Source organism: Talpa europaea (assembly GCF_964194135.1).
Source record: "Talpa europaea genome assembly, chromosome: 5".
In the NCBI taxonomy this organism is placed as follows: Eukaryota; Metazoa; Chordata; class Mammalia; order Eulipotyphla; family Talpidae; genus Talpa; species Talpa europaea.
In genome coordinates, this window is record NC_140071.1 from 54560235 (window position 1) to 54578849 (window position 18615).

The 18615-nt window shown below is 36.9% G+C and overlaps 1 protein-coding gene across 2 annotated transcripts in view; it reads right to left on the reverse strand.

Moving 5' to 3' along the window:
* Window positions 1-18182, reverse strand: part of SREK1 (splicing regulatory glutamic acid and lysine rich protein 1) — a gene marked incomplete at its 5' end in the record, with an annotated part of 37917 nt that extends 19735 nt beyond the window's left edge. For both annotated transcript variants that reach the window (XM_084233625.1, XM_084233624.1), the window contains 3 exons: window positions 4545-4660; window positions 10126-10259; window positions 18022-18182. In XM_084233625.1, the coding sequence (XP_084089751.1) occupies window positions 4545-4660; window positions 10126-10259; window positions 18022-18182 (411 nt within the window). The remainder of the gene's footprint in view (window positions 1-4544; window positions 4661-10125; window positions 10260-18021) is intronic.
* Window positions 18183-18615: the final 433 nt, after the last annotated feature.

Genomic DNA, 18615 nt, shown 5'->3' on the forward strand with positions numbered 1-18615 from the left:
GGCAGATCTAGTGAAATACACTGCTGAGGGGAGCAGCAGGCAAGACAGGAAAGGTGTGCTGTCACTTATGTGGGTTAGATCCCTGGCCATGTGGGTTAGCTCCCTGGCCAGGGATTGAACTTGTGCTGCAGTGGCTGCTGATAGCTTCATAGTGCTGAGACGTAAGCCCTTGCACCATCAGGGTCAGGGAGGCCCTAAAACAGAACTTTAACACTAAGCTTGGGGGCTAATTTAACAATGAAATCACCAAGAAAAAGCATAAAAATAATACAGAAAACACAACACAAAAAACATAACAAAAAAGGATGCTTGTTTACAGTACTAGAGCTTAAACATGACAAAGCACTGCTCTCTTTGACCTCATCTGGAACATACTATAAAGCCATTTTTTTGTTTTTTCTTTGTGCAAAAACACAGCAAATACTGATTTCGAGGTTTCAAATAATTTTTAAACAGTAGGTAAATTCACAAATACAAAATTCAAAAGTAATGAGAATCAATTGTACCTTGCTCATTCAACAGCACATAGATTATATAAAGGAGCTCCTATAGTTAATAACTATAGCACCTAATTTTTGCCAGGTTATTAATTTAATCCCCTTATCAACCTGAAAAACAGGTGTTACTATCATGCTAATTTTACTGATAAAGAAAAAGATCCAAAGAAATTAAATGATTTTTCCAAAGCTATTCAGGTACCAAGTGGTAAAGGCAGGGTACCATCATGAAAAGACTAAAAAACTGAAACAGGGACAAAAGTTAACCTACAAAGAGAAACCAAAAATAAAACCCTTGCTTATACTATGTTTAGAAAAGGACAAAAACAGGGGCCTCCCTGGTGGCGCAAGGGGTTAAGTTGCAGCACTATGAAGCTATCAGCAGAGGGAGGTGACCCACATGGTGCAGCAGACCTCTCCCGTCTTGCCCGCTGCTACCCTCTGCAGTGTATTTCAGTAAATCCACCTGTTCTGTTCCCCACTCTCTCTGATGAATCCTCTCACCTCTACCCCCTGCCACCTCTGGTCTGTACCCCAGTTCTTGCATGCACAAATAAATCTTAAAAAGAGAAGAGGACAATAGCATTACTAAAGTCAGTTTCCAGTCAAGCATTAAGGAACCTATTTTTAATTGACCTTAACTAGCAAATATAGAAAAACTCAGAATTTGAAAAAGGAAAATTATACAGAAGACCTTTCAAAGAAAACAAAAAACACCACTATAACTTTCACCTGTAGTTTGAAGAACACATTTTATAAATGCCAGTATGTTGCAAAACTACAAAGACTTAACAAATGTTAAGTAACAACGCTTCCTAAAAGTGAAAACACAAGTTTATGAAACCAGTATTACTTATGTTTGTCATAACAGCTAGTGGGTATTTTTCAAAACATGTCAAATTATGCCATACCCCTGCTAAAAACCCATGAAATGGTCTCCAATTACCCTTAGAATAAAATTTAAAGTCTTTTCACTGACCTAAAAAGTACTATATAATCAGTGCCCTAGCTATCCCTCCAATATTAAAACACATACTATCCTCCCCTTCACATACTGTACTTCAACTGTTCTAAACCATTCTGTACCCTGAGCACTTAGGATTTTCCCAGGGCTTTTTAGTGTTCTTTCTGCATGGAAAATTATTCTCCAGCTTCTACCAGATCAATTAATCCCTCCAAGCAATTTTCATTGACATTCAACAGAGCTTCATTTGCTCTCTACATATCACTTGGTTTTCTACCCCTGAAAGTACAACTGACTCTTAAACACAGGCTCAAACTGAGCAGGTCCAGTTATAAGTAGATTTTTTTCAATAAATACAGTTGACCTTCAGTATGGACAGGTTCCACTTTCATGGATTCAACCAAACTGTGATGTCAAGTGGAACATCCTCAGATTTGGGTATCCTTGGCGGAACCTTTAACCAATCCCCCAAAGACACCAAGAGACAAAGATCAAGTTTGGGGGAGGACTCAAAAATTGTCCTCTCCCTAATCCTTTTGTTGTTCAAGCATCAACTGTTTTTTTATAATCTGTGGTATCTTGCTATTAATAGACCTTAGATTTGCTGCTCACAATCAACATTTCAAGTTATATTATAAAAAAAATCTTAGTTCAATACGGGTGAGTGATCTCTAGTGAGTCAAGACTATGTTGAACCTATCTCCAAGAGTTGCTTCTCTAATCATACTCCCTCCCCCCTTTGTCTTCTATCTTATAAAATATACAGATGACTAAGGATTAGACCTATTTTTTTTTTATGTACAGGAGAATTATTGCATTCTGTAGCTAAAATATAAACATGAGTCTTATTACTTGTTAGTTTTGCTTGGATTTAAGCATTAAATAGGGGGGCGGGGGCGGGTGGGGAGGGATTGGGGTCAGAATGGGGGGGCTGCAATTGTATGGGGAATATAACAATAAAATTTATAAATAAATAAATAAATAAATAAATAAATAGGCCTTTCTAGGTGGTCCCAAGCAGTCAATGCCTTTGACCTATACATTTTTCCACCAGGATATATAATTAGAGCTCTGGAATACACTTTTCCAAACCATTTATTCAACATCTTTGTTTTTCAAATTTAAGGATCTTTCAAATCTTTTTTACAAGCCTTTTCCTGTCTCCTTACTATACCATTCTTCTATAGTTGTGCTATTTATTTAATATGATGGTCAGTAGTTAAAATCTAATTAATGAAAATGAAATGCCTCACTCCCACTAGCCACATTTCTAGTGCTCAGTAGCCAAATTACTAGTGGCTACTATACCTGATAGCAAAGATACAGATATTTCGATCATAGTGAACTTTTATTGAATATGGCTGCTGTGTAATAATACAACTACTCTTCTTTAAGTAAGTCTATTTCCTACCCCTGAGCTAAAGGACTTAAGCTGTCCTGTTCGTCTCTGATGGGTCAATGACAATCAGGATGCCATATGTTAACACTTTAACCTTCTGAAACACAAATCCTGGCCACCCTAAAGATGTGGCTTTAAAGTAGAAACTTCATGAAAGGCTTCACTGTAATGAGAGAAAGAGGAAAACTTCTTAATATCTGGAAAAGAAATGCTCTAGGCAGATAAGTACATAAAAAGCCCTAAGGCAGAAATATGCTTGGCATGTCCAAGAAACAACAAAGCCAACAGAACTGAAGCACAGTGAGCCAGGAAAAAGGTAGAAAGAAAAGGTCAGAAAAGTAGTCAGAAGATAAAACAAATGGTCAACTTTGCCCTGTTTTCTAACTGAAATTATTTTCCATGAATTAAGTTTTGTAAGAATTGATAATGTATAACTGAATCAAGATAAAAACACTTCCCCTCAGGGCAACAAATTATATAATAAAAATTTTATATAATTGATAAATAAACCCAAGATAATATTTTCTGGGCAATGAAAAGATGATGACCCAGGAATTAACATGCTAAAACGTACCCAAAATAAAAAATTCAGAAAGCCTATTCCAAATGATGAGATGAAACATTTTCCCCATGGATCACAATACAGGTCTCCAGCGGAAAAATGTAATGTAAACAATTAAAGATGTTAAAATTTTGCACTTCAAAGTTTCAAAGACCACTTATAACTTAAATTAATGACAATCATAAAATTTATCAGTTCACTCTCTGTTAATCCTGTGCCACAAAGCTAGTCCCAACTTTCAATTAAGGTTTTATATTTTGCCATGGGTTTATTTTTGAAGAAAAATGACCCCTCTTTTAAAACAAATGACCAGAAATTTTATATAAAAATACCAAGAGCCAAATCATATATATAGCATTGTAAATTAATGTTAACTCGATTGGGAAAAAAAAAAAAAAAAAGGAGTGAAGGAAAAAGGAAACCACCAAAGGCTTGTAACAGCAAAATCTTTTTTAACCCCACTGGAAATCACAAAGGAGGCAATAAACTACTATTTAATCCCAGTTAATGAAAAAATACATTGGCATGGTTTTACCTTGCTACATTTTGTCAATCTAGGACAAATCCTTCTCAGATATCCTTTCCCACTACTAAGGCCGTGGACCATTTATTTTTCAAATGGCTTTAGTTCTACAACCTAAGAAAATGTTTTCCCATGTTATCTAAAGTATGGCAACCAAAAAGTTTATACACAAAAGTGATAACCTAGGGGTTATCCTCTCCAGAGGTTTTTTTAAAAAAAAGATTAAAATACACAATATTGGGTCCTCCCTGGTGGCGCAAGGGGTTAAAACACAACTTATGAAGCTATTATTAAGTCACTGCAGCATGAATTGGAGTTTGATCCCCAGCTGGCGAGGGAGCTACCCACATGGTGCAGCAGACCTCTCCTGACTCGCCCACTGCTTCTCTCAGCAATGTATTTAAATCTGCCTATTCTGTTCCCCACTCTGTCTCTGGTGAATCCTGTCACCCTCATCACCTCTAGCTGGTACCCCAGTTCTTGTGTGCATAAATAAATAAATCTTTAAAAAATTAAAATACATAATATTTTAAACTTATTCCTCTGAATACACATTTCAACGCTTACCCCTTTTACAAGAGGTTGTATCCAGTACTTACTGTAGTCAAGGGATTTGGGGTTGGTATGGGAAGCAAGCCTGCACCAGGCATCAGACTTGTCATGGTTGGAGCAGGAGCCAATAAAGAAAGAGCTTTGGATTCCTCTGGGATTTTACCTGCAGGGGCAAGTTCAAAACATTACAAAAAGCAGAAACACCACACAAACTTTACACTATGATTTTACAATTACCCTTGCACTTAAAAAATAATAATAATAAATCAATCTATCAGATCCGTATAAAGAAATAAATAAGAACTTAAGTCTTTCCTTTTATCCTGCTCTACTAGGAAAAATAAAAGTGAGCAAAATTTCAAAGACTAACAATCTCATTAATGGAATATTATTTTAAAAATTGAATAATGTAGACAATTATTTAACACTTTGAGCTATGGGTCACCTGTACTGGAAACTTAATGTTCATGAACCAAACGATATCAAGCATGGAGGCTTTCCCAGGACGGTGTTTTCGCGGTGATCGAAAGTTGTGTTACACATGACAACCGTTCGTGTTGGCTGCATCACTAATAGCACACAGAACATCAGATACAGAAAAGAAGAACATTTTTTAAAGTTTAATCCCCAGAAATGGCAAATAACCAAATTAGTCAAAAAAAAGAAAAAATAAAAAAACAAATATGTGCGAATTGAAATTTGTTCCTTATTGAGTGCTCCTACACTGTTATTGAAACTACCTATTTGTGATGCAAACAATTTTGATAATCTTCCAATAGACTCCATTCAATCTCAAGTAGACAGAAAAAGATAAACGCCTACTGCATGTGATCAACTTCAATTTAAACGGGAACCTAACCCATTCAGTTAACTAGGCATCTCACCAGTATCAGAAATTCCTACTGAATCCAATTCCAAAAGTGCCTTGGAAAACCTCAAATTTTTGAGAATGATTAACCAAAAAAAAAGTTCCCTGGTCTCACTACTGACTTTTACAATCAATACTTATCTGAAAAAGGGTGGCTAATGCCTCAATGTCTTGCTCATAAACATTTTAATTGCCCAGTAACAGTAACAGTGGCACTAAAGTAATCTTACATACTAGTAAGAAAAAAAATCTGATGACTAAAAAAATGAAAAATTTACTCTAAAATGAGCACATCAACTTGCCATATATAATTACTAAATTCTACTCTATTCATTTTCCTGGTTGTCTCTTACCCACCCCACCCCCCAAATATTTCTTTAAAAGCTGACTACACATGGCTATTTTAGAGAAACTACTCATAAGTATGCATAAGTATGTGGCAGCTGGCTATGCATTTTCACTATGAATTCTTCAAAAATAATTTAAAACACAGTGTACAAAATCATGCGAGACTGAAAATAGCATATGGAGTAAATTTTCAAAAGTACCATGCTGGTTTTCAGCGGTAAAATCTATTTAAAACAGATCTGTAGGGATAAATTTCTCAACAATATTATCTGAATAATCTCTAAACATGGATGGAATTCAAGACAGATCTTAAAACTTGCTTTAATAATGCTTAACTTCAACTTATAGAAACAAAAAATTACATTTTATTAACTAGCAAATGTCTACTTTTTTCTAAGCTTTGCAAATTTCCTACATCTATATTACTTTACTAATGTAAAAAACAGTTATTATTCAATGTAAATTCTGCACAAGCACAGATTTTTAAACATGCATAAATAAAAGGCAGGCCTTATTGAAGACATCAAACAACAATCTATATTTATTAGTTACTATTAATATATTAACACATGTATATGTATACCAACATATATACTATACTATTTATATTGCTACCAATTTTGTTATTTTTTTTTAATGTTTGTAAAACCTGAACACATATTGATAAGTCAATTGAGGTCCTGAGGTGTAATCCTAATTTATACAACTAAATAAAAAACTGAGTTCCAATCCAGTAGATCCAATCCAGAAATGTTCCCAATTTAACATTACTTGTCAATTAAATTAGAACTATCCATACAAGACAGTGTAGAAAGACTCCACAAACAAAAAAGTATTCAACACAGGCCAAAAGCTGATTAGTAAAAATTATAAAGTCTTTCACTTTTGGCTTTAAAAAGTAAAAATTGTATGCTTCTCCCAATAGTAATAAACTATTATAAATATTAAATCTAACTGTAGCACAGTATTTTTTTCTTATTCTAATTACTATTTGAGATACCTTAAGGGAAAAAAAGGGCATTGCTTAATTTCCAAGATAGAATTTTATCAAATTTACCTTGCAAATACTACCAGAGTGTATATAAAAAGCATTTAGCAGACTCCCCAAAAACAACTGAGGGGAAAAACATCTCTCACATTATTAAAGGCCTGTCCTAATCTCAGTATTCATTTGGAGGTTAGTAAGCGCTAAAATGTTTTCAACAAAAAATTCAAGCAGAGAAACACTAGTAAATTTCTCAACTATCCATTCCCCACATAGGTAATGAAGTCTTTGTAAATCAAGGAAGTTTGTTTCTACAATGAGTGACCATCACAAAGTGAAAGGCTCTTTTTAATCTCTACCCCCAGATTATTATAAGAAATTTATGTATCTTCCTTGATTTTGCATGCCTAAAATTCTAAGGGGAAGGATAAAAAAATAGAAGGTTATCAGTTGGTTTTTACAAGAGTTGTAGACTTTGGGAGAAAAAAACTGCAAAAATGTTGCACTGAGATCACAAAGTGTTCCTAAGAATCTTAAGTGTTTTAATGTTTCAAGAACAGAATGTACCTGGATCAGTCTATAAAGACCAATTAAACTCACACTGGGTTTCACAACTCTGCATTCTAATTTACTGAATGAAAATTTATTTTCTCTTTTAAGGTTAAGCTCTGCTAATTATCTCCCAATAAAATTTGTAGCACAATGTTATGTACCCTTAATGGAATACCATTTACAAAGAACTGGAAAACCAGCTCACAAGTTAAAGTGAAAGAGATTTAACAAAACAAAAACAAAAACAAAAAAGGGACAAAATAAAGAAAAAGAAATGAAATTAAAGTAAAACAATAAAAAACAGAGACAGGGCGTCCATCTTCTGCGGTTCAGACTCCGATCTCATTTCCCCAATGAAGTTTTCACTTGACGGCAGGTTTAGTGGCATGGCAAACAATGCCTAACTCAGGCAAGTGTAACAGGTCTGCCTTGGCCAGTCTAGTCATCTAATAATGCACAAATATCACATAGAGAAAACATACAAAACCAAATTAATAGTCAAAATCCATCTACCAGAAAATGTGGACATAAAGTTATGACTGATGATTAGGCTGACACCCTGTTATGTTTGACCTTATCTTTCTCTAAGTGTTAACATTTATAAAAGGAAATCTGAGATGCACGAAACAAAAAAGGTCATGAGTATTATGAAAGCATATTTTATTTTGATATGGCATGGTTTAATAACAGTAGCTAATGCTCAATATGTAGCAAATTATTACACATCAAACCTTACTTATAACAGCTTAGGATCTTCTCACAATACTGCCTGCATTTAAAAAAAAACAAAAAACAGCAAATTGAAAGAAATTGAAAAATCTTTTCTCAAATCTTTTCCTATGGTTTTCTTATTTCTTTCATAATGCTGTTTCTGTAACATCAAGGAAAGAATGCAGTCAGTGAAGTGAACAAGGATGACTGCTTACAATACCACAGTTATTTCTTCTCTCATAGACCTTACTATTTCGTTGGACCTTTTGTTTTGGTTTATTTCAAACTCACTATGCTTTTTTTTTTTTTTAGGACAATAATGTTATTACTTTGCTTGTAGTGCATAATCAGATCTCCAACAGCTCACTGTGGCATACTTCAGGCTCCATATTCATCTCTGTTGCATTTAACTAATGAAAACCATGTATCTGAAAGTTTTTCTAATACCAATTGTTTTATCAGTATTCTAAAATATTTACTTGCAACTAAATTACAAAAATATGCTTAAATCTCCTCTTCCCAAAATAATAAAAATCTGTCTCAAAATGGAAATATTAAAAATATTTAAACTATTAATATAAACGTGCATTCATCTCTCTCAAGTAAAATAAGCAAACAAAAAGGAACTTTACATGTTCAAAATTGTAAATATATGACAAATCACAATAAAGGTTTTTCAGATGTATGAAAAATTCTACTGGAATACTCAAGGTTCCAACAAAGCAACAATAATAAAATTTTTACTTCTATTAACAAGATCCTATGCTGTTGGTGGCCTAATTTTCTGGTAGTAATATTCCAATTTAATAAATCCTCTATTGAATTTATTTTTTCCCATGCAATCTACTTGTGTGAAACTGATACGAACCTGGTGTTCAGAACTGAACCATTACCAGTTCTTTTCCAACCTTACTCTCCATTTTGGGCTCTTTGACCCTTACAGAATAGTAGATAACAACAGAATTATCAAGTAATTAATTTCAACCCGTTTTTGTCTCCCTACCCCACACTCTAACCCCTAAGCATGGGAAAAATACTCTCAAATTTATCTGAAATATTTCACAATGTCCTATTCTGGGATGTCAAAAAGAACAGAATGGTACTTGCTGTATCTGACTGCAATGTTTTTGATATCCCAAAATAGATGTTCAGAAATAAGCATAAACCTTGAAAGTGCAACAAACTGTTTATTATACATTAGATTATTTTAATGTTAGACTGGTTTCTAAAAGATTTTAAAACAGTATATATGAAAGCTCATTAAATTGTTTCAGGTAAATTTTTATGTTGTAAAACAAGTTATATCCCCATTCAAAATATATTTTAAAGTTATGTGAATTATAATAACCCAATTTTAAAATCCATGTATACATGCCATAGTCAATGCTCTGAATAAAAGTTAATTACACACCAGAATTGTCAAATTCAGCACAGTCTACTAAATGTGAGTGGCTCTGAAAATAGAAGTCACTAAAAAATAATTAGTAATAATTAGCTTATAAATCAGGTTAAGTCATAAAATTTAATGAATAACTATAAGGCCTTTTGGCCTTGCTCCCATCTTCAATAACTATTTCTTTAATGGAGGCTTTAGAAACTGTTTTCCATGATTTTTCTTCAATTACCGAAAAACAAAAATAAAAAAAGTGAAAGAAAATGTAAATTCCATTGCACAACAAACAATTATACTGAATATGAAATAATGATCTAATAACTAACAATTAAGGTAAGTTAACTCAAGAAGATATGAAAATTTTTGTTATAAATATCTCTTAACCCCAATTTGGCAAAATGTGTACACTTTTTAATTTATGTAATATCACTAATACTGTACACATAAGGACAAATGTTTACTCATCTATAATCAGTTTCCCTACCAATAAATATTTTCCTTAAATTTCAGAAAGCTTTCTTTACCACTGACATTAACCATAGAAAGCCAGAACAAATCAGAGAAACCAAGTAATTTAAGAATCTTTTCCAGTGTTTAGTTATAAAACCTCAAACATACATACATAATTAACCATTTTAATATACTAGGTAAAAATTCTTTCCTTCTCAAACTTCCATTCTCTCTCTCTTTCTCTAGAATGCCAATTTCTAGAAAAGTAGTAACAGACAGGACAGAGATTAAAATAACAGGAAAAAAATGTGAGATACCAACCTTCTGCACAAGGAACAACTATCAGAGCTCTGTCAATAAAAACCGTGTTAGTTAGATGCTGGGCCACGCCAACACTTGATGGGTCACGAAACTTAACATAACATACTTTGGAAGAGAAAGCAAGAGGTGCGTTGCTGCAAGATAAAAAAAAAAAAAAAACAATTGGACTAATAAACATTTTGATTGGTTTTGTTATTTTCATTCAAAATTTGCTTATTAGAGCTTAAGAAATTTTGTTGGTGGGGGGGTTAAAGGGTACAAACTACAGCTAATAATGCTATCTTGCATAATATTCTGACAAAAAAAGTCTGTAACTATGTATAGTGACAGATACTACTGGACTTATTGTTGTCATTACTTTGCAATACATACAAATATCTTAACATTACGTTGTACACCTGAAGTTAACATATGCTATATATCAATTATAACAGAAATAAAATAGGAAAAAAGTTAATGATCATGAACACACAAAATAGCAAAACAGTCTTTTAATGCCGATTTGTCTACAAAAAACTTATGGTTATCTAGGCAAGTCTATAGCCTTATTTGGAAAAACTTGAAACTTAAATTACTGAATTCTTAATCTGAGTGAAATGCAAAAATAATTGATTCGACCCAAAAGTTCAACCATATCAATAGACAAAATTTTGTAACTCAAATTTGTAACTACTTACAGCCCTTCCTAATGTTATTCTCCAGCATTTAAACTACAGAACAGTCTGAGAAACAATCAGATAATAAGGAATTAAAATCAAGATCTTTTGCATAGTCTGACTGCTTCAGGTTAAGACAGTATCATGATTTTCTAAAATTATTATCTTTTATATGCAAAGAGTATAGATTATGGCAAATCCTACTTGAGTTCAATCAAGAAAAGCATGTCCAAAAAAAAAAAAAAAAGACAGCACACAAGAAAGTTAAGAGTGGCCATACAACTTACTTTGGCCAAATAACAATGAGTAGAAATGACAGGTGTCATTATTTAGTAGCTTTAAGCATCACCTTTTGGCTCTTTTCCTTTGCCACACTGACAGGCAACATTTGAGATAGGTGGCTAATACATCAGCTTCATTCCAGAAAACTACTATGAGTAGTTTAATACTACTGCCCAAACCCTGCCCATCCTAATAAACAATCCTTGACCATTCCCTCTTCTTTAGTCAGTTGGTCATTTATTCTATCAAGACTGCCTCTCAAATATTTGCCTATTAATTTTTTCATTATTCTCATTATCAATGCCTTAATTCAAGCCCTCCTTTCCCATCTGGATTTTTAAAATGGCTCCGAACCAATCACACTATCTCCAGTCCAACTCCTTAGTAATGGTCTTCCACAAAGATGCCAGAGTGATCTTTCTAAACTCTAAATTTCACGTCACTCCACTGCTGAAATTTCTTTAAAGGTATCCTTGTGTTATTGCTTATTCAACTAAATGTTCCCAAAAATTCAATTAAAAAAATACTTGTTCCCAAAACATATCCTGACCATCTACATCGCCTTTGTACATACTGTTCCATTTGACTATGAAGTCTTCTGTAACTCCTTTTTTTCCCCCCAAATTTTTTTTAAAGATTTATTTATTTATTTATACAAGCACTGGGTACAGTCAGAAGCGCGGGAGGATGAGAGAATTCATCAGAGCCAGAGCAGGGAGCAGAACAGGCAGACTAGCGAAGTACACTGCTGAGGGGAGCAGTGGGCGCAGCAGGAGAGGTCTGCGTGCCATGTGGGACCCTCGCCAGAGGCCAGGGATCTAACCAGCACTGCAGAGGCTGCGCAGCCCAGCGCTCAACCGCTGCGCCACCGGGGAGGCCCCTCTGTAACTCTTTTTTGAATGTCAATTCCACTTTTAAGTGGAAAGTCATTTTAAGATAATCAAAGTGAGAGGATATCCTTTCTGTATATGCTAGCAAGACATTCTACATACTTTCAGCACAAACCTTATCAATTTATGTGAAATACCCACATGATGCAAAGGCTCATTTCACTAACCTACCACCTAAGATTTGGATGTCTTGATGAAGTAAACTTGAAACAGTGAAAAGTTCTCTCAGGCTACCTGTCAACCAGTCAAGATTTGGGCAGATGGCAGATGCCAGATGAGTGAGTATAGAACAGGTGTACAAAGAAATGGGTTAAATGCACAGAAACAAAGTTGTCTTTGAGAAACAGTCACCTTGGATGCTGATAACCTTTCTGGTTCCCAATCCCTGTTACCATGAGGCCTGGATGTCTATTATTCAATTTAAGGAACTCTCTAAGTTTTTATTAACTTCTCTCCTGGAGCTAGACTGGGCAACACTGTTTCTTCCTTTACAACCAAAAGAATCTGTGATTACAAAGAACCACTGAAGTCCCAGGATTTGCAACAAGTATATTCTCTTTGAGCACTAAATTTTCAAAAGGGATAGAAGCCACCACTGAAATGAGATTTTCTAAATTGACAGATCCTTCTGTGAAAAAATGGTGATCTAAATAATCACTTTTAGTTGAAAACTAAAAACACATTTTCAAATAGACCATTTGTAACCCACACCATTTCAAAAGTGAAACATCCACAGTATAAGAAATGTGAACCTGGTTAGTAATGCAACTATACCATTAGAAAATGCCATCAAGATTTGATTAGACCAGGAAATGGTCAAAAATTTTAAATGCATTATCACAGGAGTGTAGGTTCTATGCATGATTAGACACCAGTGCTTTAAGCAATTTTCATCTTCATCTCCAATTGCCTTCCTTAGAAGAATAAATATCAACTTATATTTACTTTATAAAAATATAAACATTTGGGCTATTAGGAGAGGTACTAACACTATGTTATATTCTAAACATTACAGGCTAAATACGACACAGTGTCAACCCAAAATATCAGATAAACATTTCAGCAAGTAAATGCATATTTGTTAAGTCAATGTTTGAAAATCTTACATGCAGATCTTCCTCTGTGTTATATCTAAGGTATTAAATGGTTCATTTTTTAAAAAATTAAATAGGTTTGGGCCTCCCCAGTAGCACAGCGGGTTAAACACAGAGCTGTGAAGCTGTCCGCAGCCTCTGCAGTACTCAGGGGGGCATTCGATTCCCGGCTGGCCAGGGAGATTCTCACATGGCACAGTGGACCTCTCCTGTCGTGCCTGCTGCTCCCCTCAGCAGTGCTTTCAGTCTGTCTGCCTGTCCTGCTACCTACTCTGTCTCTGGTGAATCATCTCACCCTCCTGAGCCTCTGACCTGCACCCCAGTTATTATATAAAAATAAATAAAATCTTTAAAAAAAGTTCAAAAATTAAATAGGATTATTATTTTAAAATATGATTCTGACTTAGTTTTAATTTTTTACCTTTTTTTTTTTTTAAAAAAAAAGATTTATTTATTTATTTATACAAGAATTAGGGTAGGGCCTCCGCTGGTGGTGCAAATGGTTAAGCGCTGCGCTGTGAAGCTGTACACAGCCTCTGCAGTGTCGGTTCGATTCCAGCCGGCCAGGGAGGGTCCCACATGGCATGGCAGACCTCTCCTGTCTCGCGTGCTGCCCCCTTCAGCAGTGTATTTCGGTCAGTCTGCCTGTTCTCCTCTCTGGTCTGTCTCTGGTGAATCCTCTCACCCTCCGGCGCATCTGGCCTGTACCCAGGTTCTTGAGTAAATGAATCTTTAAAAAAAGAACAGGGTCTTTACCTCTAAGGGGAGTTGCAGTATCCAAATAGATTACTACTTTCACCTCATTTATTGAATCAAATTTTGGTGGTTTTTAAAAAAATATATTAAAAAACTATATTATACTTTCAATAAATCAGAATTCTCACTAGGAATTTAATGCAGATATCACAGAACCCACTTTCTAAGCCTCACTTATATTTCCTGGCCCACAATTAGTTGTTTTTTTTTGTTTCTGGTTTTTTTTTTTAAAGATTTATTTATTCATGCATACAAGAACTAGGGTACAAGCCAGAGGTGTGGAGGGTGAGAGGATTCACCAGAGACAGAGAGGGGAACAGAACAGGCAATTGACTGAAATACACTGCTGAGGGGAGCAGTGGGAGAGTCAGGAGAGGTCTGCTGCGCCATGATGGTTGCTCCCTGGCTGGGGATCAAACTTGTGCTGTAGTGGCTGCAGTTAGCTTCATAGGTTGCGTCTTAAGCCCTTCCGCTACCAGGAAGATCCTAACTAAATTAATTCAAATAGCAGATTTTACCTTTCTTATTAGTACTTTGAAAGACCAGAGAAGTGAAGAAAACCAGCCAAAAAAAAAAAAAAAAAATCAACAAAGTTGTTGATCTTAAAAATTATGTTAGAAATTAGGATTGTCCTTTGCAGATAGGTCACGTGAAGGGGGCTTAAGAGAACTTTCAGGATGAGATAGTGCTGATTTGGTAGCTGGTTGCACAGGTATGTTGACTTTGTTAAGATCACTTAACTGTACACCTCTCCATACATTTTTTGTGTCCACATTATACTTTAATAAAAAGCTTACTGAAAAAAACTACAAAGATTTCTTACTGTTGTAAAAGGTTTTCTCATGACATCAGATTTGTTTACTGTGCAAAAAATTTAAATAGAGATTCTGGATACTATTACCTGGCAGTGCAAAAAAGATGACAATTAAGAATTCTGAATGTTTACAAAGAAAGTCTACACTGACTTTTAATATTTAAAAACTAAAGAGAGGGCCTCCCAGGTGGCGCTATCGCCAGCCACTGCAGCACCAGTTTGCTCCCCGGCTGCCCAGGGGGCAACTCACATGGCACAGCCAACCTCTCCTGCCTCACCTGCTGTTCCCCTCATAGCAGTGTATTTCAGTAGATCTGCCTGTTCTGCTCCCCACTCTCTCTAATGAATCCTCTCACCACCCACACCTCTGGCTTACACCCCAGTTCTTGTATGCATAAACAAATAAATCTTTAAAAAAAATTAAAGAGAAATTGAATCATTTCCCCACACTGAAAGAATTAAATTTAAAATCTTAATTTTCATATTACCAACTGAATTCTTATAATGTTAATGAGAAGCTATTTTTCACATTCTATTAAAGATAATATTCCAAATTTAAAATAGAGATTTCCACTCAATTTCAAAAAGATTAATCATAAAATACCATTTCCACAGCACTGCAAAACAATTATGACTTCAATACAGCTACACTGTTGCATTTTTAATCCATGTCAGTCAAGTCTGCAAATTATCTTCCCTGTAAGAGTTATAACAATGTCATTACAGAACAAAAAATGTGCAATTAGTCAAGCATATTTACATTTTTGAAAAATAGGAATGAAGGATTGCACTTAGGAAAAATTAAGAATTTCGCTTGACCTGTACATATTTGTAAATGTGCACAGTTGTTACAACTAACTTCATATTAATGCACCACGTTAAAGGAAAGAGTTTTTTATTCTTTGACTTAAACTCCACTTAATTTCAAGGCACAGGCCATTACTAAGTACCAAATTCAGTTTTCAACTAAGTGGTATTATGCTGACAATAAGAACTATTCTGTGATGTGGGCCTCCCCGGTGGCACAGCAGTTGAGCGCTGGGTTGCGAAGCTGCCCCCAGCCTCGGTTCGATCCCTGGCTGCTCCCCGGCCACCGAAGGAGGGTCCCACATGGCATGCAGACCTCTCCTGCTGCCCGCTGCTCCCCTCAGCAGTGTACTTCGGCCCTTCTGCCTGTTCTGCTCCCCACTCTGGCTCTGGTGAATTCTCTCACCCTCCCGCGCTTCTGACTGTACCCAGTGCATGTATAAACAAAACAAACAAACAAACAAATAAATAAAACATGCCTCTATTAAAAAAAAAAAGAACTATTCTGTGATGTATTTTTTCTATTTATAATTCACATTATCACAACCTTGTGTACAATATATCTTACTAATTCCAATTCTGTAGAATAGTTTTCTTCCAAATACTTCTCAACTATTAAGAACTATTTTAAGTGCTTAAGTGAAGAGACAGCTAAAAACATTTTCAAGAGTTAATAACAGTCACAGTTATATATGCTACAACTAATTTAAAAAACCTATGTGTGGGGGGGGCCTCTAGGGTGGCGCGGCAGGTTGAGCACAGCGCTGTGAAGCTGTCCGCAGCCTCTGAAGCACCAGATCGATTCCCAGCCGGCCAGGGAGAATCACACACGGTGAGGCAGACCTCTACTGTCTCATCCGCTGCTCCCCTTAGCAGTGTCTTCGGTCCATCTGCCTGTTCTGCTCCCCGCTCTGTTTCTGGTGAATTCTCTCACCCTCCCATACCTCTGACTGTACCCCAGTTCTTGTATAAATGAATAAATCTTAAAAAAAAAGGAAAAAACAAAACCTATGTACATGAATAATGAAATATTCTTGACATACGGTACTTAAATCTAACCACATAGAAACAATCTGTATAAATCCAGATTATGAGTCATCCTACAAAATGAACTACAATATGAACTACAAAAAATACCAATGTCATGAAAGACTTCTAAAAATGTGACATAACTGTTCTTGACTATAAAGGAGATAACTATATGCACCGGTCACTAGTTAAACTCTAGATCAAAAAGAGAAAAAGCACCAGAATTGGAAAAATTTAACTATGAACTACCTGTTACCTATTCTTTTACCAATGCCAAAATTTCTTGGGTGTTAATACTATTGCGATAATGTAGGAAAATGTACTTGTTCTTAAGGGATACATGCCTAAGTGCTGAGGGATGACTCACAGTGTCTGCAAATTTCAAAATGATGGTGGTGAGAATGAAATCAACTATGATAAAATGGCAAATACAGGTAACGCACATGGGTGTTCAGTGCAATGCTGAATTAAGTATTTTAAAGCAAAAAGCAGAGGAGAAAAACTTAAAAAGTAAAATTTTAAAAATCCACGACCAACCTTTATCAATATCTACACAATAGCAATGCGACAGGCTTACAGACAGAAAACTAAAGAAAAAGATCTACATGCATCACTATGAAATAAATAAAAAGGTCAAGTCAAATGTTTAATAAAGTATCCTGAGCAACCACTTTTTGATATAGTGAAAAAAAAACTGAGGATTTTAAGATGCTAAGCTCTATCTTTGGGGGAAAAAAAAAGCTTTTACGAGTTAACAATGTCAACAGCCCGCAGTCCTCTTACAAATCCTCTGAGAAGGTGGTATGGTACAAGAGAAACCTTTCTTCAAAATACACGAATTGGGACGAGTTCGCGACCTGGGAATGCGGGCCGAGATCTGGACTTTTAGAAGTATACAGCAGGGCCGATTGTGCAGTGACTACTAAATATTTTGAAAGGTTTAGGGCAGTGTAACCTTCCAGGAGGAAATTTTTATCCGTAGCCAAAAGGACGCATAGACATGATCTTTAACACGGATAGGTTCAGCTTAATCAAGATGCTGAATTTGTGAACACCGCCCTGGGGTACAAATACAGCCCTAATTCCATTTTGCCATCAACTGCAGGATTTCTCGCGGGCAATAATTCCTGACACTGAGCCTGGATGAACTGGACGGCTTCTCGGGCGCAGTCCCCGCGGTTATCAGGGGGAAACACTATCAGGCGTTTGCCATGAAGGCTGTTCCGGGCCCACCTGCGGCCATCTTAAGTTCGGGAAAAAAGGGGGGTCGGGGGGACGGAAATCGAGGAGCGGGCAGCCAGCACAAATCCGGAAGGCACGAAAAAGGCAAGCTCTCTAATTCCTTTGTAAGGGCTCCGGGCAGAGGTTAACCCCCGAAGTCAGAGGAGCGAGTAGCGCAGCCCCGCGGGCTCCAGGCCCAGGTGCCCTAAGCAAACCGGAGCACCGAGGTAAGTCCGGCGGTCACGTGACGGGCGCCGCGCGCCCCGGTCCGCGCTCTCCCCCACGCCTCGGCTCCCGAGGTCTCCACGGCGCCCGCGCCCCTCCCCCAGCCGCGCTCGCGCACTTACTCCGGGGGGTAGAGCCGCAGCTCCTCAATTTCTCCTAGGAAGGAAAAAAGCGTCCGCATCTGCTCGCTGGTCACCGCCGACGACAGATTCGTCACCTGAATCACCGCCGTAGGGGTAAGGCCGAAGCCTAAACCCAAACCGAAGCCACCGCCGCTGTTCATCCCGATCTCACTGCCGCCGCCTTCCCGCTCCCCAACGTCTACGACGCGTCAGCGACGGAGCCGGGAAAGCCGAGGACGCGCGGCCGCGAGCGCGCTCCCGCTGGCGAATTCACGGCGGCGGGCAGGTCTAGCCGCCCATTTCACAACTCCCCTGCTCTCGGGGCGGTGCGCGCCAGCCGGAAGCGTCGCCCGGGCAACCCGGCAGGTCTCGCGAGGCTACCGCTCGGGGATCTCTGAAGCTGTTGCTCTTGCTTTTCTAAGCCCCGTCAAGGGTTTCTCAGTTTTTGCTGCCCCGCAGCTCAAATTCTTGTATGTCCATAAGCATGGAAAACCCAGCTCTTTCGGGTCTTTACTGTAGGTAGGACCGGGGAGCCAAGAGGCCTACTAGCCCGCTGTTGCGATTCTGTGAAGGTCTATGACGCTCGTCTCGCAG